The 22685-nt window shown below is 53.9% G+C and overlaps 1 protein-coding gene across 2 annotated transcripts in view; it reads left to right on the forward strand.

Annotated features, from left to right (window-relative positions):
• PIK3R6 (phosphoinositide-3-kinase regulatory subunit 6) overlaps nucleotides 1-22685 on the forward strand; it is a 51764-nt gene that overhangs the window by 24694 nt on the left and 4385 nt on the right. Inside the window, exons 4-20 of one of the 2 annotated variants that reach the window (XM_040580464.1) lie at nucleotides 4281-4413; nucleotides 7286-7369; nucleotides 8480-8571; nucleotides 10865-10933; nucleotides 11428-11560; nucleotides 12905-12974; nucleotides 13389-13572; nucleotides 14356-14503; nucleotides 15676-15762; nucleotides 16218-16674; nucleotides 17325-17424; nucleotides 18193-18315; nucleotides 18817-18927; nucleotides 20552-20642; nucleotides 21336-21421; nucleotides 21675-21765; nucleotides 22245-22315. In XM_040580464.1, coding sequence (XP_040436398.1) covers nucleotides 4401-4413; nucleotides 7286-7369; nucleotides 8480-8571; nucleotides 10865-10933; nucleotides 11428-11560; nucleotides 12905-12974; nucleotides 13389-13572; nucleotides 14356-14503; nucleotides 15676-15762; nucleotides 16218-16674; nucleotides 17325-17424; nucleotides 18193-18315; nucleotides 18817-18927; nucleotides 20552-20642; nucleotides 21336-21421; nucleotides 21675-21765; nucleotides 22245-22315 — 2010 coding nt within the window. In that variant the 5' untranslated portion in view covers nucleotides 4281-4400. The remainder of the gene's footprint in view (nucleotides 1-4280; nucleotides 4414-7285; nucleotides 7370-8479; nucleotides 8572-10864; nucleotides 10934-11427; nucleotides 11561-12904; nucleotides 12975-13388; nucleotides 13573-14355; nucleotides 14504-15675; nucleotides 15763-16217; nucleotides 16675-17324; nucleotides 17425-18192; nucleotides 18316-18816; nucleotides 18928-20551; nucleotides 20643-21335; nucleotides 21422-21674; nucleotides 21766-22244; nucleotides 22316-22685) is intronic. The other variant, XM_040580474.1, reaches the window with a different exon arrangement.

Raw genomic sequence — 22685 nt, forward strand, 5'->3', positions numbered from 1 at the left:
CAGGCCAGCAGTGCCAACCTGGGAGAGGTGACCTGGCTCACCTGGAGCCCTGGATGAAGAGGGGGGGCTGCAGCGCAGCTCAGACACGTCTCTGCAACAGCCATCCCCATGCAGCACCTGAGCAAGCTGTGGGCATGGGGGGCCCCAGCTGGCTCACAGCTGGTGGTGGGTCAGGGCTCAATGGGTACAAAGTGCAGAGGTGGCTGTAACAAGGGTCTTTAGCCCCAGAAGGGGTGGTAATGGCAAAGGAGCCAGCAGGATGGGACTTGCCGCTGCATGTGGAGGATGCAGGGATATCCCTCTCCATCTTCCCCAGGGAAAGAGTGATCACAGCATCACATCCCAGCATGTTGCATCTGGTCTCCCAGAGGATTTATGGCTACTCTGTCCTGGGAACGGCCTGGCAGGCAGAAGCACACAGGGTGTGTGTTGGGGACTGACCCGGTCCCAGCAAGCCAAGAAAAAGCCTGGTGCAATGGTGGGGAACCTGCTACACCCCATGTTTCTGTGTGCCAGTGACATCTCCCACTGCTCTGACACCAGCACCGGGATTTCCGTGACATGTGCCTGCAGTTCCACACACCCTCTGCTAAAATACATTTTCACCCAAATCAGCAGCTCTAGGTGTGTCATTAGAGTGCCAGGTGGTTGTCATGTCCTTGCAATGACACGTGGCTTCTAGGTGGTGTTCAAGGAATCCCTCCTGCCAGGTGATGGGCTTCATCCCCTATGGTCAGCTCCTGCCCACAGCAGTGTCACTGCCAAGGCAGGGGCTGGCAGTCTCCTTCCCAGGGGTGCATCGGCTGGGTCTTTGCTCCCTGCCACTCTCTGCTCAGCCAAAGAGGTGCCAAGGTCAGATCATTTGGCACAAATCAGCCTGGCTTTGTTAATGTCACTCAGAATCTACCCATGCACCGTGGCTGGGGAGCAGCCTCCAGCTCCATGGGCAAGGAACTGTGGAAACGCTCTGGGTAAAGGCTGAATTTAGTCCTTGGTTACAGCACAGGCTCTTGCATCTTCAAAGCCTTCCTCACTGTGTTACGGGGTTTGGATTTGTGCTGGGGTGATTGCAGGGCTGGCTGCTGGCAGGAAAGTCCTGATGAAACCCAGGAGGAAAGGGCAGGCAGCATCCCCATCTGTCGTGACCAGGGAGGGCAGATGTGGTCCTGCTGTCTGAATGGCTCTGACCTGGGACTGGTGCTGTCCAGTCCTTCCCATCCTCAGCCCTGCATCCCTCCTTCTCCCCTGGGAGCCTTGGTACCCTCACCCTTAGGGAACAAAGCAGGCAGAAAACATCCCCAGTGAAAGTGGGTGATTTTCTGCTCATTTAGGTCCCTGTGCTGGCTATGGCCGGGCCAAGTAACAACCAGCAGCTGGTGCCTGGCAGAGACCAGACTGACCCCAGTCTTCCTCGACAGCCTGTTTCTATGTATGTCCTTTCATGGCTTTTCTCATACGACATTCACCTGTTCTTCTGCAGGCAGCATGTTGGGGCGCTGGATATGCTGGGGACCAGTTTTGGGCATTTTATGTTGAATTTTCTTGGGACAGCCAAGCCCTCGGGGCAGGCAGGTGGACTATGGATTCAATCTCAGCTCCTCTTTGCCGACAGTGGGGGAAACGAGCACTTTTTAAACAGACAGGTGAGCAAGAAGCGAAGTTTCTCAGGCTGGAGGAGCTCACGTTGCTCTGGCCCCATTAAGTCCTTTTCTAAATTTGGAAACAGCGCTGGCGAGCAGGTTCCGTGTTCAGTCACCATCGCCTCCCATGCGTGGGCAGGTAGGATGCGGATGTGGAAAACCACGGACGCAATTAGCAGCGGGCTGTTTTGCTTTGGCAGGCAGCCCCATGGAGCCCTGCTTGCAGCCCCAGCTCTGCCACTCAGGCGCCCTGGGTCTCCCACGGCACCGGGGAACCTCATGATGTTGTTCCCAGCAGGAAATCTCATTTTGAGAACCGCAGTGCCAACCAGCTCGCTGGCTGCGTAACGCTGCTGTGTGGAGCTTGGTGCCTTTATGCATGCAAGGGATTGGGAGAATCATTCACTTTCCTTCTCTAGCCAGTGATTCAAGGGGGTGATATGTAATTTTTGAAACTAGGAGGATTAATTGATGTTTTCCTCTGGCCCAGACCCTGACATACCAGGAGGCACGTCCCATTTCTGCCTGCAGAAGCAAAGCCCCGTTTATGTGCAGACGTGTGGCTGATGCTTGGTGCAGGCTGCCAGGGCTGCAGTCAGCTGTGGCTGAGCATGACAGCATCCTTCCCTTGCTCATGGCTCTGCACCGGGGGTGCTGAGCATCTCCTGGGAGTCACCTGGTGCCCAGCCAGGGGTGGCGTGGTGGGTGCAGTAGGGAAGGCAGGTGGCTGTTCCATCAGCAGAACAACCTGTGGGCAGCCCCATGACTCAGCTGCAGGCAGTGCTGCTGCCATCAGCATGGCGTGTGGAGGGGAAAATGTTTTACTGACCTTAGTAGACACCCTCTGCCCTGCCAGGCACCCCTGGTGCACCCCAGGGTGGTCACCTTAGAAGAGAAGGCAGGTCCCTTGCTGCAGCAGTATCCATGTGTCACAGAGACGCAACTCCGAGGTTGGTGGCAGGCATCAGCTGAGCTGGAGGAGGGTTGGGATCTCGTCGCCTCTCCAGGCACTGGGCCCCGGCCAGCTGTGCGAGCAGAGGCAGGGGGTTTGCTACAGTAAGCCCCTGGCCTGCAGAAGGTCCCCTGTCCTCATCTCCCTTGTCCTCTCTGCTTCCAGCCATGGCCAGGAGCTGCCCCCACGGCACTGCTGCTCAGCAGGCGGTGGAAATCCGCCGCGGTGGCTCAGTGCCAGACCTTGTTATCCAGCCCCGGGGCCAGAAATAAAGGCCACATGGGTCTGGGGTGGGTTTTGAAAATTTCGCGTGCTGCAGGAAACCTTTAATGAGCTTCTCCAAGCTGCTGAGAGCAGGATGCTCTCCGGGCTCGTGTGGTGCATGGCAGGGATGTTCCCGCACGTGTCTGTTCGTGTCCCACTGCAGCTGCAAAGCTACTGGGTTTGGTGATGGGTATTTACAGATTTAAGACCTACCTGAGTAGAGTTAGGTCCTAAATCTACAAATGCAATAGAGAGAATCCTAAACAGAGCAAAGACATGAGCACAAGTGTGGGCTGATGGCCCGGCTGTGCTTGGAGGGATGCAGAGGACTGCCAGGACTGCGTTGTTGCTGCCTGTGCTGGTTTGGGGACCGCTGGAGGTGGGCCACATTTATCAACCATAATGTAGGTGTTTTGGGAAAATCACAGAATTCAGATCTAAGGGCTGGTGGTTTTTTCCATCCCTAAAGGCAAGCAGAGAGGGCAAAACTTGCAGGCTGGAAAAGCCTCAATCTAGAAATGCTGAAAGCGGTGCTGCAGCTCACTCAGGCTGTAAATACAGGCAGCACAGTCCTGCAGTCGCTGCTGTGCCCATGAATGGGGAGATAAGAGAGGGTAACACACTGGAAGATGCAGGACCATGAGGTGTGGGAGCCACGAGCTGGGAGGTACCTGGCCACGGAGTAGGTTGCTGCAGCTGAGCATCTCGGCGATGGTATTTTTGCATAGAAGATGCCGATGTCTCCTCCACTCCCCCGTGGCTGCCCCATGCCGGCTCCCCAGCCCGCTTGTACTTGTGTCACAGACAAATCTCCCTTCCTTCCTCTTCAGCTCTTAGGATTATTTTTTCTTCCTCTTTCTTTGGAGAGAACAATGCTTGAGGGCAAGGGAAGCTGTCTGGCTCCAGGCTGGCTTTCCTCTGCAGCATAACCAGCTGCTGAGCTTTCCTCAGGGTTTGTTTCTCTGGGATGCTGGATCAGGATGGCAGCGGATCAGCACACCAAGCATAGAAACCTCATGGAAATTTGGCATCTTTTTTTGTTGTTGTTTTCTGGTTGGACTTTGCATTTCAGACTCACTTTGACTTAACCTGAACATTTATTCTTAAATCCTGGGGAAGATGAGGTTCCTGATCCTGCCCTGGTCAGTGATGCTGATGCTCATCCCTGGGCACCTCCTTGCTGTGGGAGGCTTTGGGAACCAAGTGTTCAGACGGGTTCAGCTTTAAGTTGAAGCTGTCTTCAGGGAAACACAGCCCCTGGGGCATGCTGTGCTCACCCTTTGGGATCTGCCACCCTGGGATCCCATGCCCACGGTGTCCTAGCGGCTTGGCACTCCCCCCACATCCACACCCCCACCCCCGGGTTCAGGCTGATCCTGATCTCCACCACCATCCTGAGCCAAGTGTGCTCTGTTTTTTTGCAGGTGAAACACAGGACCCAAGGCCATGCCCACGTGGAGTGAGGAGCAGCTGCGCACTCACCTCATCACTGCAGACGCCCTGTGGCCCCTGTGCCCACCCCGTGCTGCAGCCTCAGCTCGGCCATGGAGAGCACAGGTGGGTGATGCTGAGCCCCCCCGGGGTGCCAGGGTAGGGGGATCCCAACTGAATGAACCCACCTCACCCACCTTCTTGTACCTTGATTACCCTCTGATACAATATGTGGGTACCTAAGGAGGATTCACCGCCCCTGGGCAGACCTTGCTCTTTGCAAGGTGTTGGCAGACGCTGCTGGACAGATGGGAGATGAGGCATGAAGCAACCGAGGGGCAGCCAACACGTCTGCAGTAGGGGGGCACTTCGAAAGCACCAGATCTGGCAACAATTCACATTTGAATTTTAAAGTACTTTCATGTTTTATTGTATTTCTTTGTGTCCATTTTTCCCCCCATCTGTGTTTTATTTTCATACTGTTTCACAAGCTGGTATTGGTCTTCCAGCACCCCCAGGTCAGGATATCAATGCTCAAATATTTTATTTCATTATTTGTTGTTGGTAGGTTAAGACTGTTTTTAGATCAAAGTGCCTCTTGTTTGTGTTGGACAAACGCTTTGACGCTCTGCTCCCCATGAAGAAACCTCAGCGATCATGACCGTAGATGCTTTGATTTAGAAAAAGAAAACAGTATTTATATTAGTGCTCAGGAAAAAACTTCCCCTGGTAATTAAAAACATACACAAACAAAAATAGGAAATTTCAGATAGTCCATTATTGTGTGATTCCCTAGTGCAAAATCAATGGATGTAACAGTGAAATAGAGGAGCTTTACCAAATCACTGGAGTGGGAACAAAAAGGAGAGAAAATAAAAATTTCCAAGATATTTCCCCAAGCAACACTTCCAAAATGAGAAAAATCCCATTTCAAAGAACATTTGTGCACTGTAGTTTCTCCCCCAGAGGGTACGATGGCATGACCTGTGCTGGCAGAGACGGGACTTCCCATGTACACACACACGACTTCACAACAGCGTGTAACACACGTGAATGACTGTGAATTCGAGTGTGTGTGGTTGTTTTCTGACACGGCTTCAACTGAAGCCACGGCAGGAGGTACTGCTCTGCAGAAGCCTGAATCCAGTGAACCCTCCATACAAGCATCCTTAAGGGGATGCACTTCCCTGGCGTCAGCAGCCAGGAGAGCTATTTTGGCCATTGGAGTGTACTCAGGAATAGGCCATCCCCATTTACATTTTGCATTTCCCAGTTGTCTTTCATGCAGGGCTTGTGTCTGCTGCCCCTGTGGCCCGGTCACCATCTCATGGGACCCATGGCCCTGCAGTCTTGGGCTTGGAGAGGGCAGGAGTGGCTTGTTGTGTGTCTGGCTGTGTTGCCTGCCCTGAGAGTGCCAAGGAGGTAGCAAGGATGCTGTGAGGGGCAGAGTGCTCCTGCTCTCTCATGTGCATCACCAGTGGGAACAGTGGCAGCTGTGGGGTGTCACATCTACTCCCCTGCGTGATGACCCTGGGCCACCACTAAAAGACACAGCAGAAGAGCAAAAAATCATCTCTGTTTTTTGCTTCAGACCCATCCTGAGATGGTGTATGGGTCTGCATGGCAGGAGGGACCAGATACTCAAAGCTGCCCCACCTCCTGTATGATCGTGTCTTGATGGATCTCTGCCCCCAGGAACTCCCAGTGGAGATGCCCCCATTGGTCTGACCCACCAGCTGAGCTGTAAAACCCTGTCAGTGTTTTCCTGTTTCCCTTCCCATAGCTCCCAACCAGCCAGCTCCCATCCCGCCTCCCCCAGCCACTGTTCCTTGCAAAGCCCTGGGATGTGATTACCACAGACAGCTGAGATCCTCCCCTGGATCAGACCATGTTCTGGCTGCTGTAGCCTACATGCTACAGAAGGAGAACATAACCTAATAATTCCCAACTTCATATAATGCTTTTTTTTTTTTTTTTTTTTTTTTTTTTTTTTAATTACAAAGGAATGATAATCATTTTGCCTCTAGGGGAAGAGTAACCCAGTGTAAGGAGGGACACAAAGACAGGTTGTGGTGGAGTAAAGGGACCTTGCAGCTTTCCTGACCAATACCTCACTGCTGTCGGGGCTGACTTGTATTTTACATCTGCAAGATGCTGGCACACATAGCCGGCCAGCTGTTGTGCAAACGAGCTCATGATCACGAGTCCTCACCTCACGTACGAGTCATACCCCAAACTGGGTCTGAGGTTGTCGGGCTTATTTTTGACTGAAAGCAGGATGCAGTTTGGTTTTGACATGTGCAAGGCTTGCGTGGCAGCTGCCGGGCAGAAGCACCAACTTCAGGTCCCTGCCTGGGGGAGCAGAAGGTACCTGGGGCCCATGGGTGGCTGGTCGAACATCGAGGAGAGGCTGTGAGGGGTCATGGGTGGAAGGCAGGGGGTGACATGCCAGCTTGGTGGCTCTGCTTGGGTTTCCCACGAGAGGTGAGCTGCTGATGTGAGCAGCAGACCTTGCGGCAAGAAGGCTTCTTGTGACAGGCATAGGGCTGAGGCTGAACCCATGCAGTACCGAAATGGAGAGGTGTTTCTGCTCTTGCATGGTGACAAACTGTGGTTTAATTTTGTTAGTTTCTATATTTAATGTGTGTGGGGGGTTATTTTTAAATTTTATTTCAATTGAACAGGGAGAGAGGGGCTCTGCAGAGCTCAGCCGTCAGCAGTCCTCTGCAGAGCTTCTCTACCACCACATCCCTGTAGGAGCACTATGCTCTCCAGTATGGCTCCAGGGGCCACCAGTCCATGGGGTGGCATTCACCCCCAGCTCTGGTGGCCCTGGGGAGAGCTCTGCCCTGTTTCTATTGAGGCTCATCTGGGCTTGAAACCTGCTGAGACCATCCTGAGGGGTGCAGTCCCCGTACTCCCCCACAGCAGTGCCTCCTCCCCTGGGGCTGTCCCCTGGGGGCTGGCCTGGCTGTTCACGTCCTCTTTGTCCCTGCAGAGGTAGAGTCGGACATCCTGCGCCGTGTCCGCACGCTGCTACGAGAGCTGGATGGGCACCACCCCACCTGCCAGTGCGACCGAGGTGAGAGACCCCTGGCACAGCTTCTGGGGGTCAGTGCCACCCCCAACGCTGCCTTGCTGGGGCATTTTCTTGGCCCCAAACCCCTCACTGCTCCCCTCTCTCTCAGTCAGTGCCAGAGTGGGGGGACACGGGGTGGCTTCACCTCTCTGGCACTGCTCTGCCCTTTCTAGCCTACTTTTGGAGGTGCTAAATCTTTGGCCAGCTCCTCGTGTCTGCCATGCAGTGGCTTTCATCCCTCCTTTATGTAACTGTTAAACCTTTCACACCCTGCACTCACCCAGGAGGTCCAGCATTGAGGTGGGACATCAAATGCCAGAGTCTGTGATGCTGTTCCCAGCTCTGACACTGACTTGCCACATAGCCCTGCCCAACTCACTTAACACCCCTGAGCTGCAGTGTCCCCGTCCCTCCCCGCGGCGATATCGCTTTGCACACACTGCTTGGGTCCTCGCTAAAGAGTTCGTTGAAATCCCTGTGTTAAGGTTTTGGAGAATAAAACTAGCTGACCCAGCAACTGGACTGCTATAGCTGTAGGAAGCTTAATTAATTTTGAAAAATTGATTTTACTTGGAGCGCATGGAATATTTTGCAGTTAATTAAATTTGATTTTGTCTGGAACGAGCCTTGGCATCTGCAGGACTGAGATGCTTTGTGGTCCTTGCTCTGAGTGTGAGCTATTGGCACTCAGTGTTCAGGTGCTGCGTGCTGGGACCAGCAGGAACCCAAATTTCTCGGGGCAGGCGGTGAAAGCAGACAGTCATAAACAGAGGGAATGGGAAACAAACTTCATGTCCATTGCCCTGCCTTGCTTTCCTCCAGCCTCCCAATCCTAGGATCTTTAGGACCTTTTTCCAAAGGTCTCCCAGTATTAGAGGTACGATACATCAATACTGCATCCAGAATCGAGACAGCAGCATCATTTGTCCCTTGTGGAGGGTGGATGACTGAAGCAGGGGGCAGGGAAGCCTGCTTTAGCTCTGAGAGTGATGTCAGTGTAGCATCCCAGCAGGTGATTTTGGCTGCAACAGTGCCCAGGTTCTCCCAATTCCTCTGTGATCCAGCACTGTTCTCCTTGGCAACCTGACCTCTTTCTTGGCTTTCATTTCTCAGGGATGCTACGATGGACTCTGCATAAAAAGATTGACCAGAATCCCAGCAACAGCTCCATCCTGGTCAGGATTCTGGTGAAGGAGCTGGAAAGGGTGAGTGCCTGGGTGCAGGGTGCAGGGCTCAGCCCCTCCGCAGCATGTGCCCTGCTGTGGGGCCCAGGGGAGCAGAGGGATGTTTTTAGGCACCTTGAGCCTGGCTGGAGACCCTGGCTCATAGCACAGAGCGAAAAACTGTGGAACACGGGGACAGAGCTGTAGCTCATCCCCAGCTGATGGCTGCAGGGACCAAGGTTTGCCACAAAAGTGATGAAGAGTCACTTTTGGCAGAGCAGGGAGCCTCCCCAGGCTCCTTGATGCTGCAGCAGCCAGAGGCAGGCAGCCCTTTGCAGTTTGCAAACAGCACAGAGCACTCCTGACCACCACAAACCTCCCTCCAGCTGTAGTCGCAGGCAGAATGGAAATTTCTCCTCTGCCTCACTCATTTCCACCCCAAACAGTGTCAGAGCAGAAACATCTAACCCAGTGTCCTGTCCTGTGAGCATCTGATGGAAAACGTTGTGATGGATTATTTGTTCCATTGATTTGTCTTGTCATTTTCTGTTCCTGTGTAAATCTTTAGCACCCTCAGCATCCTGTCACGACTTGGTTTGTAGGTTGATGAGATGTCATGTGTAGAAGTAGCACCTATTCTTTCTTAGGAGCGTGCCTCATTTTACCCAGTGCCCTCTCATTCTGGCGTGGGGAGGAACAGCCCTTGTCCCCCCTCCACCTCCTCCTCCCCACCCCGGTGACAAGCCCCTGCAAGTCGTCCCTGGTGCAGAAACCTCCCTGTACCATTTTCTCTGCACCTTTGCTATTTCTTCTTTCGAGCTGGAAGGACGGAGTTGCCTTGCTCAGCATCGCTCAGCTCCTGTGTACCCGGCCAGCTGCAGCTCACCGCGCCGGGGGGGCCAAGCACCCTCCGCAGTGCCGTCACCTCGCTCTGTCCGCACGCCCCTCGCACCCCTGAGCCCCGGCAGCCTGGCACAGACCCCCGTGCACGCATCGCAGTGATTCCTGCCTGCCTGTTAAGCAGCTCTGAGGCTGTTTGCAGGCTGCAGCTCTCATGCTGTGGCAGTTGAGCTTCCGTCAGTGCCTTGGGAAGGGAAGTCACCAAGTGGCTTTGGCAAATCCAGACGGATGGGAACACCCACATCACCCTTGGTTATGGATGCAGGGATTCCCCCAGGGGGCTTGAGGTCTGCTTTCCTCTGCAAAAGCCATGTCACTCCCTCCCAGTTATGCCTATTATCACTCTGCTACTCTTATCTTTCCTTGCCCAGGAGGGGTGGCAGGCCTCCTGGTCTGTAATTCCCTTCATCTCCCTGAAGCTCTTCTTTGGAAATCAGTGTCAATTTTTCTTGGGTTTTATTCTTGTTTGGGTTTGGTTGGTTTGGTTTTTTTTACCCCATTCCTCTGGTACTGCAGCAGCTCTGAGCAGTCAGTATCAACCACAGATGACAATTAAGCAATTTCATGCTTGAGTTTCTCTGTGGCCCTGGGCAAATATCAGCTGGTCTCAGCAATTTTATTATTCATTTTACTGATCATTTCTAAAGCTTTGCTGCCATCAGTTCCATTTAGCTTAGATCCATCAGCACAGCAGCCCTGAAGAAAGGTGCTAGAAATATCTTTGGGGTGGAAGTATCTTTCCCAGGTTTATCCAGGGGCATTCCTGTTGCTGGAGCTGCTAGAGCCAGGCCAGGCTGCAGGGAGGGGCCAGAGCTGTGTCAGCTCGAGCATCCATCTGGCTTCCCATGGGCCAGAATGGGGACACAAGAGCATCTCTCCTCCCTGTTCACTCTGGTCCCACACCCACCAAATGTAAGTCAGGCTTTTTCCAGAGGTTTTGTATGTCCACATGAGTTTTCGCAACAGAAAAGAACTCCTTAATGACCTCAGTTAGAAACTTCTGCTAGCCCGCTCCTGCCATGGCTGCCATGTGTGTGCTGCACAGCTCTGTGCCAACCATCTCTCAGCAGCTCCTGGAGCCCCTCACATCCCTACAGCAACCTCTAGCCCTGCAGCGTGGCAGTGACCATGGCAGTGTGGTCCACCCCCCACCAGGGCTTGGCTTGTATGCACGGGATGCCCGCCATACCCCAGGGACATCCTGCCCACCCTGATGGCCCGTGGAGAGTCCCAAACTGCACCTTGACCCGAGGAGCATCACCCCCCTAAGCCAGGGTGAATGCCTGTGCTCACCCTGTGTGTCTGAGCTGCTGAGCTGGCAGAACCCAGCACGTCCTGGGGCTCTGGTGGCTCCCCTGGCTCTGGTCTCTGGTGCTGTCCACCCCAGCATTCTGCCAGGCGCTGCCTGCGCTGACTGTGCCTTTCGGTTCCACAGGCGGAGCGAGGTGACTTCAGACATTACATCATCCCCTTGCTGCACACGCTGATGTACACCTTGATAAAGGTAACCTACCACGGGCTTCGCTGGGGCAAGATCCAGGGAAATCAGAAGCCACAGGAAGGGTCACCTGAAGTCACTCAGCACCTATTCCTGTGCTGAAATATCCCAGTACCTGCCCAGCAAAGCCCTGGGACTACCACGGGTGGACTCATTTGTGCATTTCCCAGGGTGCTGTTTGATGGCTGAGACACTGTCACCTGTGCCAAGTATGGGAGTGACAGGTTCTTCCAGCTGACCCCCTTTTCTGGAGGTGTTTTGGTGCCTGATGGCGTAGGGAGCCACAGCCTGGCAAAAATGTGTGCCCACAGCCCTTCGGTGGGTATTGCTGGAGGCTTCCAAACAACTGTAGAGCCTGATTCTGCTTCATATATTGCATTTAAATCCATATTGAATTAGGTGTAGCTCTGTGCTCTCCCACCCTGGGGTCTGCTGTGGGGAGAGCACCGTTAGGGATGACTGCCCATGGCATCTCCTTACCTGCCCCTTTCTCGCTCCAGGCTCCCTGCATCTCCGACGAGCTCTGCGGCAGGGTGTACGATTTCTGTAAGAAGCTGCTCACCCTGCCCAAGCCTTTCTGCACCATCGGTTTGGACTATGCCGTCAGGCTGAAGATGGAAAGGACAGCACCGGGTACAAAGTCTTCTCCTCAGGGGTCCTCAAGGCAATGGTAGTGGGGGTCTGGAGCATTCCATGCCTGAGATGGCCTTTGTCTAATGCAGTGAGACATGGCAGGGATTTCTGCAGGGGGCTAGCCAAACGCCTGGGGGTCTTAGGGATATATTTGGATGGGACGGTTCCCCTGATTTCAGGCTGCTGAGCCTGAGTTATGCAGAAAACCTTGGGGTCCTCCTGCTGTCAGTGTAGGTACCACCAGAGCCAAGTCCAGCCCGCCTAAGGCCAGGTGTATATACACCCTCTGTCTGCATGGGAAACGAGGTGGTTACGCTCCCAGCCTGGGCATCTCAGTACGTTTTGTGGCGGTCTCCTTTTTGCAAAGCGAAGTCTCCATCTGAGACAGTTGCAGGCTGTCCAGCATGGGCTCCCCCTCCACTACCTGCGCATCAGGTTTTAGACACTAATATGTTGTTAGTTTCTCCAGGGAATAGTTCCTTTTATAAAGCAAGCCAGAGGACAACTCTGTTTTCTTTTTTCTCTACCTTGCTCATTAAAGTTCTTCTTGTTGAACTTTTCTTTAATAAAAGTCCTTAAAAGCAATCCTGTAAAACAGTGCAAGGTGCAGACACCTTGTGAGGTGGAGGTAAAATATGAGAGATCTGGTGGGAAATCAGAGAGAAAGTGCCACTCTTGGTAGTGTCAGCCCATCACCCCGACCATCCTTCCCCAGCACAGCTTTTTCTGAAGCTCCAAGGTCCACCTTCATCTCACCTTTGTTTCAGATTCTTTTAGAATCTTTTAGAAGTTTGGTAAAAGAATGATTCCATGTGGAGAGATGAGGATCTCCGGCAGGGCTGCTCTCAGAGCACCACAAGGCTCACAGGATGACTGCACCCGAGCGGTGTGGGGTTGGTGTATCTTCCCCACCCCAGAGCTGGGTGAGGGTAAAGTACATCTCTCCTCATTCAGAAACATGTCGTGTTCTTCGTATCCACCCGAGCGCTATCCCCCGCTGTGGCCACGGGGATGGAGACCGGGGGTAGAGCTCTTCCTCCTGCTTCCGACCCTGCTCCCAAGCTCATAATCCACTAAACAAAGGAAGGGAAATACAGGAAATCATCCCTGAATAGAAGGGGTTTTCTTTTTATGTAGCATGGCTTGTCTTTGTCCTTGGCTGTTTTTAACTCTGGGCCTGATTCTTGGCTCTTTTACATCATGTCTCCAGCAATGGGTGTTGGCCAGCTTGGCAGAGCCGCCACCAGCCTCTACAACCAGGAGCAGCACCGAGCTGCTCCGGGGAGTCGCGTTGTTATTTCTCATGCTCTGACTCCTGCATGTTTGTCCTTTTGCATTTGCTAGGTACATTGTACCAAAGGATGGTCATTTCCGAACAAAGCCTCAAAAGCGACCCGTACCCTTATCAGGAAAAGTGAGTGCACTTCTTTGAATGTATTGTTGCTTTTATTTCTTTCATAGCCCCACAGTGAAATCTCCTTTTCCTGCACTCTGAATTAATGCCAGGCGGAACAGACAATTTGGACATGAACCACACGGCAGTACATGGTCTTGGGGGACACAATTTGGTGGCATCCACAGCCTCGCTAAAACAAGCTTTGCATTGGGAGGAGCACGTCCCTCCCATGTGTCCCAATTTATTTCTGTGGTCCTGGGAGGCAGGAAGCTTCCCTTGGTGGGAGACAGGGCAGGGCAGGGAAATATCAGCAGCGACTCTTTTCCTCTGTACAGGATAATGGGGACGTGAGCTGCTCGTGCCAGCCCTGATGTCAGTAACAGGGAGCCCTCATCTCACCTCCCTCTTTTCCCATCCTTCTGCCCCACGCAGGATTTTCATCTTTGCTGATCCCGAGCTGCTCTCTGAAGCCATCTGCAATGCACTAGTCACTGACACAGAGGCAGCTCGGGTCTCCCAGAGCCCCCGGGCATGCATGTGCTACGTGATCCTCCACACCATGCAGGCAGCCCTGGGCGAGGGCTGTGACATCAGCAGCTTGAAGGCGACCTTGCAGGTAACTGGCAGCACTTCTGCAGCACCACCACTTATGGTTTTCCAATGGTCCTGCTCTTGCTGGGCACCAGGTGAAGGTTTTTTGGCAAGTGGAGAGACCCCCAGCTTCCTCACTGCTGGTCTCCAACCCCAGTAGCCCATGTTTCTTGCAAGGCTGGGCTACGGGCAAAGCAAGTGTTAAATGAAAAAAATTCTTCAAATATTAAAACAGTTGCTGTAGCAGGAGCCAGAAGTTTTGGATCTTCACTCTGAGCCTTCAGTTTTGCACAGCAAAGCTGGGCTCTGCAGCTGAAATACAGGCTCCTCTGAGCCACCGCTCATGCAAAAGCAACTCAGCAGAAAGGTTTCAGACAGTTTTCTCCAAAACCTCCTGCAAGGAGCTGTGGGGCCACAGCAGGACAAATGTCTGGTGCAGAAAGGTGACTTTGCAGGGGCTCTTAGTGGTTTCCCTTCCAAGGACACCTTTTTGTGCCCGCTGTCCCCATCTCCTGAGGGCTGTTCGAGCTGCCAGCTCTGCTGCTGGCTCTCTGAGCTTGTGGCAGCTGGCAGCACAGTGCCCATCAGCTGCAAACCTGCCAGAAAAAAGCTTTAAGCAGACGGTACAGCCAACACCTCTCCTCCTGCAGCCTTCCCCAGGGACAAGGAGGCGTTTGTGTCCTCTGCTGAGAAACAACAACTCTTGCAGGACACGTTTGCCCTCTTTCTGCCCCCTCCTACAGCCCTTCCCATGGAGCATCTCCCCTTTTCACTCCCCCCTGGGTGTTAACGGCTGCTCCTCACATAGGTTATGCCCACGAGTGACGTCGAGCACTGGTTCCGGCAAGTGGTGGTGGCAGTGGAGTGTGCAGGAAACCAGGCGAGTGCAGACCGCAGCCAGCACGCGGCCAGGCTGGAGGAGATCTCCCACGCCATCCTCAGCTCCTGCCAAGCAGGTGAGCTCCCGGCCAGCCATGCACAGGGGGTTAAGGGTGCTGTGCAAGCTGGCAGGCCCTTGCCTTGCTGCTATATCTTCACCATTGCCCTCCCAGAGCTGTCCATCCCCAGCTCCCGTCTGCCTCTACCTCAGCAGCATCCATCACCCAGTCAGGTCCTTGCAGCCTGGCTCCTTGCAGGGACCTGATGTCCAGGATGGCAAACGGCATGTGGCAGAGGAAGGCACCTGAGGAAAGGGACTGTGGCAAACTGCTGCTAGTTCAGCTGCCCTGAGGCCTGGAGATGCGTCTGTTGTTTGCAAAGGGTGCTACAGGTGTCAGCTGTGGGAGCTGGACATCAGGACTCTAGGGCTTTGCTGGTGTACTGGGGAGTCACTGTGCACCACTCCATGCAACCCTGTGCTGATGTGGTGGATGGTGGCACTGCCATCTCCTCCCATCCCTGGCAGAGCTCTGTTCCAGCCTGGTGCCATCAGGGCTACACAGACTATAACACATGTCCCCATCTGTCACAGCTCCTCACACAAATCTGGGGTAGACTAGAGGGAAATGGGAGTCATGTTTCCCTCTTCCTGGCTACTACTGGTAGAAGGTCCCTACACCCCAGCCCCCTCCTTGGAAAGAGCTGGAGACTATACCAGTGCAAGATGTGAGGAGGAACAGCCAGTGGGGCAGGGAGAGGAGTGGGATCGTTTCCTTCTGATGGAAGTGAGCTATTAAATTGTCTCACTGCTTCTCACAGAGCTATAATGGGTTAAAAATAGCCAGTGATGGTGGGGTCAAAGGGCTCCCTTGAATCTCAGCTGATATGACTGAGGCAGGTCCTGCCACGTGGGTTGAAGGCCCAATGCCAGAAGAATGTTTTCTTTATTCTGCAATTCCTCTGCTGTCCGCAGCAAAGCAAGGTCCTTCTCTCGGCCATGCCTCAGTTTCCCCATCTTCATTTCTCCCTTCCACCAATGGTGCAGGTATCTTCCTGTGGCTCAGTCTTGAGAGCAGAGATCTGTGATTACAGCCTCCTGTCTGGCCAGAAGGCAATGAGGGTGGGAGAGCCCTTGGGGGCTCAGCATGGGCCATCTCGGCCAGCGTCTGAAGCACAGCACCACTGGGGGTTCACGCATCTGTGGGGGAAAGCTGGTCCCGTGTGTTACAAGCATCCTTGTTTCCCCCAGGTGATGCTCCCCTGGGAGGACTGCAGGACACCCCTCTGCCCAACCCCAACATCAGCTTTCACCTCTGGACAGAAGATGACCAGCTCTGTGAGTGCACTGTGGGGCTGTGGGGAGTTCGGACAGTGCCTGAGGCTGGGAAGCCAGTGCAAAACATATAATTTAGCCCTGATTATTGAGCAGTGAGTTTCATAACCATCACCCAAGGGCCAAGCTCATGGAGGCTCGTGCCGACTGCACCAGCCTTCCTACTTGTGCGGTGTTGGGGTCAGATCAGGGGATTAGTGGGGGGAGAGGGGTGAAGGAGACGAGGAGAGGATCCTTGTGGGAGAGGCTGAGCAGGATGTGCCCACAGTACATGATATGAGTGATACTGAGCTCTTTTCATGGTACAGTGTGAAACAGGACTGAAAGACTGACTCCTCTTGGACCTGCTGGTGGAGGTCTTGGCCCTGCGGTTTGCATGAGAGGAGGGGTGCTGAGCAGGATTATGCTCAGCCTGGCTTTGGTTGTATTTCCCTCCTCAAGCTCCCTTCTGCCTGCAGGGAAGGAATTGGTGCTGTTCATCCGCCCGCTGTCGCAGAGCTGCGAACCCGACTGCCTAAGCCAGGACCTGGACAACTTCGAGATCCAGGACATCATTTCTGATTGCGAGTGCTGCGAGCAGACCCGCTTCTCCGTGCTCTCCACTGACAGTGGCATCGAACGAGACCTGCTCGTGGCAGTCGAGGAGCCTTTTGCCCCTTGCGGTGCTGAAACAGAGCAATCCCGGCTCCACAGGAAGGGCGGCATTAAAAAAAAGCCGTCGCCGCTGGAGAGCATGGCCTTCCTGCAGGCTGGCTGCAACGGTGCCGGGACGAAGTCCCCGGTGAAGCTGCAGAGGAGACCAGGCATCACCCCGGAGCCCGCAGCCCCGCTCCAGAGGCTGCACACTGCCCGTATCGTGCTGCTGGGGGACGACCGGGTCCTAGGGCGCCTGGCCCAAGCCTACCACTCTTTGAGGTAACCAGCGGCCATGGCTTCTGGTGGCTTGGGGGAAGGGAGGACAGAATGTGGGCCTTGCATCTTCTCCAAGATGGCTGGGGACGGGGTTGGGCTCCAGCAGTACCTGGGGCAGGGTGAGACTCGGGTATTTTGCACCCAAATGCATCTGACTCCCCTGGCTGCATGGCACCATTTGGCTCTGTTGACCCAAGTGATGCACGCAGTGAGGCTTTTTCCCTTCTGCCCATAGAATGGGTTAAATGAACCATAAAGGAGGCAAGATATTTTTCTGTGCAAAAGGGAAAACTTCTAAAGAAAAGCTTTTTTCCAGCTGGCTCTTCCCAGCTGGTTCACCTGGGCCAGGAGAGCAGCATGGGGTGGGACTGAGTCACAGTGCAGGCAGCAGAGCTGGGTGCAGATGGGACCACCAGTCCCAGCCAAGAGCCTGTCTGTGGGATGCCCCTTACCCCCACCATCTCGCCTTGCTCAGTTTGAGAGCCCGGGGGCGTTACTGCTATCCTGTTGCACTGGGCAAGGGAGGCGTGCGTGCAGGGCATGCGCTCCTGGTGCAGAGCAGCTGCGGTCTCTTGGCACTGCCCAGCCTTGGCCAAGAGCCATGTTCTTCCACCTTCCCCTTGTGACACGGCTATTTATTTTTCCATTTCAAGGAAACGAGAAACACGGAGAGTTTTCCTGACTCCCAGGCTGAACCTGCAGTTCTACTACATCCCAGTGGTGACAGGGCAGCCAAACACCTTGGCCATGACGGTGAGTCTGGGCTTGGCAGCTCCGGCTGCTGCCGCTGGCTGCCAGCAAATGATGGTGTTTTTGGAGGAAGAAGAGGGAGGGGGTTACAGGAATTCACGTCCATTAATGCCTTGTTCCTAGAACAAGGAGGATGGGAGCCAAGGCAGGGTGGCTGGGCTCCATTTGCGGACTGTCTTCGGGAATCCATCAGCCCTGGAGACATTCGAGTTGCTCCAGTCCCTGACAGGTGATAACTCACAGCCTAGCGATGGCATCAGTTCTGCTTCTGTGCCCCAGCTATAGGAGGATCGAGGGATGTCATTAATAAATGACTGATGCTGTTCACCTCCCAAACACTTAAGGGAAGCAGGTGCCCCTTACCTAGAGCTTTGCCTGCTTGGTCACGGCCCCAGTTTTAGTTCTGCAAGCCACTACCTAGCAGTTTATCTTGGGCACATCTCTTCCCCTCTGACAGCCTCAAGACAGCTATAAATAAGTGGTTGCACTCCTCACAGTATTTTAAGCTGGCCCAGAGCTGGCTGTGAGTCCTGACAAACATGCCATTATTAAAAAGAGTATTTCTTCCTTCCGTTCTTCACTTAGTTTTTTTTCTCGAGCACCTGCTAAAGGAGTGCTGCAAGAAGTGTTTTGCCATCTTTTCTGGACCAAGCAGGGAAGCGGGAGGGATGGGGGAGCTGCCCATGGGGCGTTCGTGCCACAGCTCCCTCTGCCTTCTCTGTGGCTATTTTGAGCCATGATCATACCCTGAGCTGTGTGTTTCTCCCGCAGGACCATGCTGCCACCGGTGACGAGGAGCTCTGCGAGGTGGCCGGCTACCTGGGCAGAGCTGACCCATGGTACGAGAGCAACATCAATACTCTGTGCCACGTGATTCCCAAGCTGGCCGCCATGGTACGAGTGAAACCTTCCCACCTCCCCAGCCCAGCCAGTTTCCCAAACACATCTGCCAGACTGAAGATGAGCTCATGCCCTGCAGGGCCCCTCCGTGCCCCACACAGCGGCTGCCAACCCGCCCCAGTGCCCTGCACCCAGAAAGGTGCATGCGGCTGATGCTGCCACAGCCCACAAAACCCATTTGCTGCATTCGAAGAGGGTTTTTTTTGGTCAAGGGATAGGAAATGGCAGGTTTCAAGAAAGAAAATGTAAATGAGGCATTGCTGAAATAGCCCCAGCTCTCATTTCCTGGCAGTTTGAGCCACCATTGATAGCTTGCAGAAAGGCTGGGAGGTGGGTGTAAGTCTTCGTTTCTCCCACGCGCTTTGGCTAGTTGTGGGAGAGCAGGTCAGTGCTGCCCTGGGCGACATTACTCATTATCTAGGAAGACATAAGAGTTTGTGGCAGTGTTTTTGAGAACTGACTGTGGGTGATCCATAACGTGATTTGCCCCCCCAGCCTTCCTCTCCAAGCAAACATCTTGTGACTGATCTGTTCATCACCGATGTGATCGCTTACTACGTTCGCATGGGCACCCAGCCCGTCTGCTTCCAGGTCTACACTGTGAAGGTGGGTGCTGCAACCCTTGTGCCTTCATGTGGCCCTGCAAGAGCTTGCAGAGCCCGGCTGCGGGCAGAGCTGTGCAAAGCCACTGGGGTCTGGGGGCTTACAGCAGATCTGAGCCGGGTCCCCATGCTCCCCAGCCTGTCCCCTCCTTGCCAAGCTCCTGGATCTAGCGACTCCTGCTGCACAGCTCAGCTGGAGTCAATGGTCCCAGGAAGGCTATTTCAGGATCAGACAGGTCAGCAAAGTGAGCCTTGAAATTACCTGGTAAGGACACAGATCTCCTGCTCCACTGGATTCAGGTTTGCCCTGAAGGAGGTGCCCAGGTCTGGCACCTCCTGCTGCTTTAGACTCTATGAGCAAACAGGAGTTTTCTGAGTGGTTTTGCCAAAACTTCTTGTTTTCTACTTCTGGTACCTTGTAGGGGCTTTGCAGGGCTTCCTGAAACACCATTTTATTTATTTCCTGCCAGCTTTTCTCTGTAATGGTATCAGAGTGAGACCTGGCACTTGATATGAGAGCAAAGAACTACTGTATTCAGTCATGCAACCCCCCCATCTGCTCCTCTGGCAGTTCCACACACACACACACACACACACACACACACACACACCCCGTCAAAGCTTAGGGGGTGGCATTGTCTCCTTTTAATCTACCTGTAGCCAACGTGGTAACCTATTGCAGCAGGAGCAGCCATTAATGAGCAAACTGGCATGTGGCTTGCAAAAAGCTGGAAGAGCTTTGGTAACTCCTGATAGAGCATCACCAGGACTCGAACCGATAACAAGTAGATTCTAAACAATGGGAGCACCTGGTCCTCAGCTTGTGCGGCTGGGGATGTGGTTTTTTCGGTGAATTTTTATTCCACTCATTTCTCCTCCAAGACAAAAATCAAAAGCAGGCATGAGTGGGTGAGTCAAGCAGGGGAAGAGGAACTGACTCCAGATGTGGTTTTCAGATAAAGGCACCTAACCTACCTTGTTGTCATACAGGGTGTGAGGCTGCTTCATCTGGAAACACTAAGCCTGTTTTGCCTCTTTGGTTAAGACCACGCTGTTCCTCCTCTTTGGCTGCAGAGAATTTTCCTGGAAGTGAGGGTCAAGTCCCACAGGAGTCAGATATAAGTCTAGGTGTAGCTAGGTGAGGTTCCGCGGGACCTTATCTTCACAATTTGCTCGAAACAAGCCCATAAAAAGAAAATAATTCGTAGGTCTGAAGTGACAAGTTGACGTAGGCGTCTCAGACAGAGATGCCGTGCCTTGAAGCCAAGTCAGCATCTGCAGTCAGTCAAGCTGCTCCCCTGGACCTGGGCTGCGGGTGGGCAGGTGCTGGGAATGGACTGGTCTGTGAGTGCACAGTGACACCCAGTGGCAGGGGACACTGCCCTGGCTCTGCTGGCCAGGTCCACCACCCTCGGCCACAGCCTGCCGTGCTCCTGGGCTTCAGGAGACAGAGCAACAGCAGTTCCTTCCACCCCACGGGCTGCTATGGTGAACTCATAGATTCCCTCTCCCAGTGCCACACCTGGGCGCTCTGGAGAACCTGCTCATGCCACAAGCTCTGTGTGATGCCACGCGCTAGGTCTGGTGACCCAGGAGGAGCTGTTCTTAAAGATTTTCCTCTCTTTCAGATTTTCTTCAATGACCCGGCGCAGGAGCCAGCCGAGGATGTGTTCCTCACGGAGCTGCGCACCCAGGTGCAGGAGAGCATCTCCTACAGAGGTGCGTGCGTCCCCCCACGCTGAGCCCTGCAGCAGGGGCTGCCACCCTGGGAGGGGTCCTGCTGGCCCCAGCTCCCGCTCACCCTGTCCTCCAGCCTGCAGCAGTCAAGGCCGTGCCATGGGGCGATATCCCTTGCTCCATGATGAGCAGGAGACTTCCCTAAACATCTCCATCTCCCTCTCAGGCTCATGACACCAGGCTAAATGAGAGACCTTGTGGTCACTGGCTCCTGGTCTCAACCAGGTTTTGTAGACTGTGCCTTTGGCTGGCTCCAGGACCCTCTGAAGTTGGGCCAGCACCATGTTTTTATTGAGGAAACAACCTGGGATTTATAGCCACCCCCTTTGACAGATGTTTTCCCTATTAGCAATTCAGCTTCCTTGAGTTGCCAGTGATGGGAAAAGGGTGCTTGAAGGCTGGACCGTTACAGAGGTCACATCCAGCCCTTCCACCAGTGCACCCCGTGTCCCATCCGATGTCTGTTTGCCGTTGTGGGTGGGCACAGACCCTCGGGTGAGTCCATCTCACTGGACCTGTGGAGTGTACAGAGTCTCAGCTCTTGTAGGCAAGGCGAGAAGGACCGGTGTGCCAAACCATGACTGCTGTGTGATGGAGGGGGTGTCTTGTCCCAGGGGAGGACCCCTCCCTGCTGACCACAGACAGGTGGGACAAGTGAAACCTCAATCCTACCAGGTTCCCTCCTTGCAGAGTTAAGCATGACCAAGAAGAAAACAACCCTGGATGGCCCTGGCATAGATCTCACAGTAACATACAGAAAGGTAAGTGGGGCTCTCAGCAGCCCAAAACGTCTCTGCTCACAGGGATCCCCAGCATGGCACTGATCTCCCAAAAGGAGTGCTCTAGTCCTTTTTCCCTCTGGAGTTGCACTCCAGGAGAGGACAGAGACCTCACTGCAGGTTGTGGTGAACTTTAAAAGCCTGTTGGCTAACCTTGCATTTGTGAAAACCTGCCCCCAGACTTCTCCCCGTCTCACCTCGCTGCCTGGGGGCATTAACAGAGCCTTGCCTGCAGGTTGTGCTGAGCGACCGGCCGAAGGAGCTGGTGGTGTCCCTGCGCTCCACGGGTCTGGTGATGAAAGCCATCCCTGCTGATGAGGCTGATGGTGGGTTCTTCCTGCTCGGAACTATGTGAAGAGGGTTTGCTGGGTTTTCTGGTGCTTGATAGAATAAATTTGACCATGATATTTAGCGCAAATTGTGCCTGGGCTGGGGGGGATTGAATCAGTGACATGCATGTATTGGTGTCACCATGGTCTGTGGTTGTGTGTTTTCTTGGGAATGACGTGTCTGGGGTTCCCTGTAATGTGGGGTTCCGGTGTAACTAGAATCTAGGCTTGGCAGCACCTTCCTCTTGCTGCAGCCTTCCTCTTTCACCTTGCCCTTAGCATAGTTTTCCACCCTGAGCATGATCCCACACAAACCCTTAGCCCATGGACCTTGCTAAAGTCTTCCTTTTCTGCTGTTCTGTGTGTCCCACGGACCTCTGGCAATGCACTCAAAACGTGGGATCTGGCAGCAGCCTCACTCCAAGCTGAGCTGAGATGTGCCATGGCCCGAGGCTAACATGCTGCTTCTCTTGCAGACCTGGTGTGTCTGAACGTGAACATCACTGAAATCATTAGGATCAACAACTTGTCAGGACGATCATTCTCGGTAAGTAGCTGTGGATGCTTACAGCCCTGGAGGGGTTGGTCAATGCATGGAAATCCCTTATGACAGCAGTGGAAGGGGGAACACCCTGTGGGGATGAGGTGGTCTTGGGGCCACCCTGCTCAGAGAGTGTTTTGCAATGAATTTCCATAGAAAAGTCTGGATTTCTGAGCCAAAGCACCAGATGCCATCCTTGCTGGTCAATGCCACGTTGTATCTTGTCTTAGGAGACCCTGAAGGACAGAACTGCTGTTGGGGTTATTCTGTGACCCCAGGGACAAAGTGGAGAAAGAAAGCTTGGTCCCAGTCATTGTGGCTCCACCCGGGTACAGGAAAGGGTCTATATAGTTTTGTGATCAACTCCATTAGGTCA

This window comes from Falco naumanni, chromosome 1 (assembly GCF_017639655.2).
Source record: "Falco naumanni isolate bFalNau1 chromosome 1, bFalNau1.pat, whole genome shotgun sequence".
Taxonomy (NCBI): Eukaryota; Metazoa; Chordata; class Aves; order Falconiformes; family Falconidae; genus Falco; species Falco naumanni.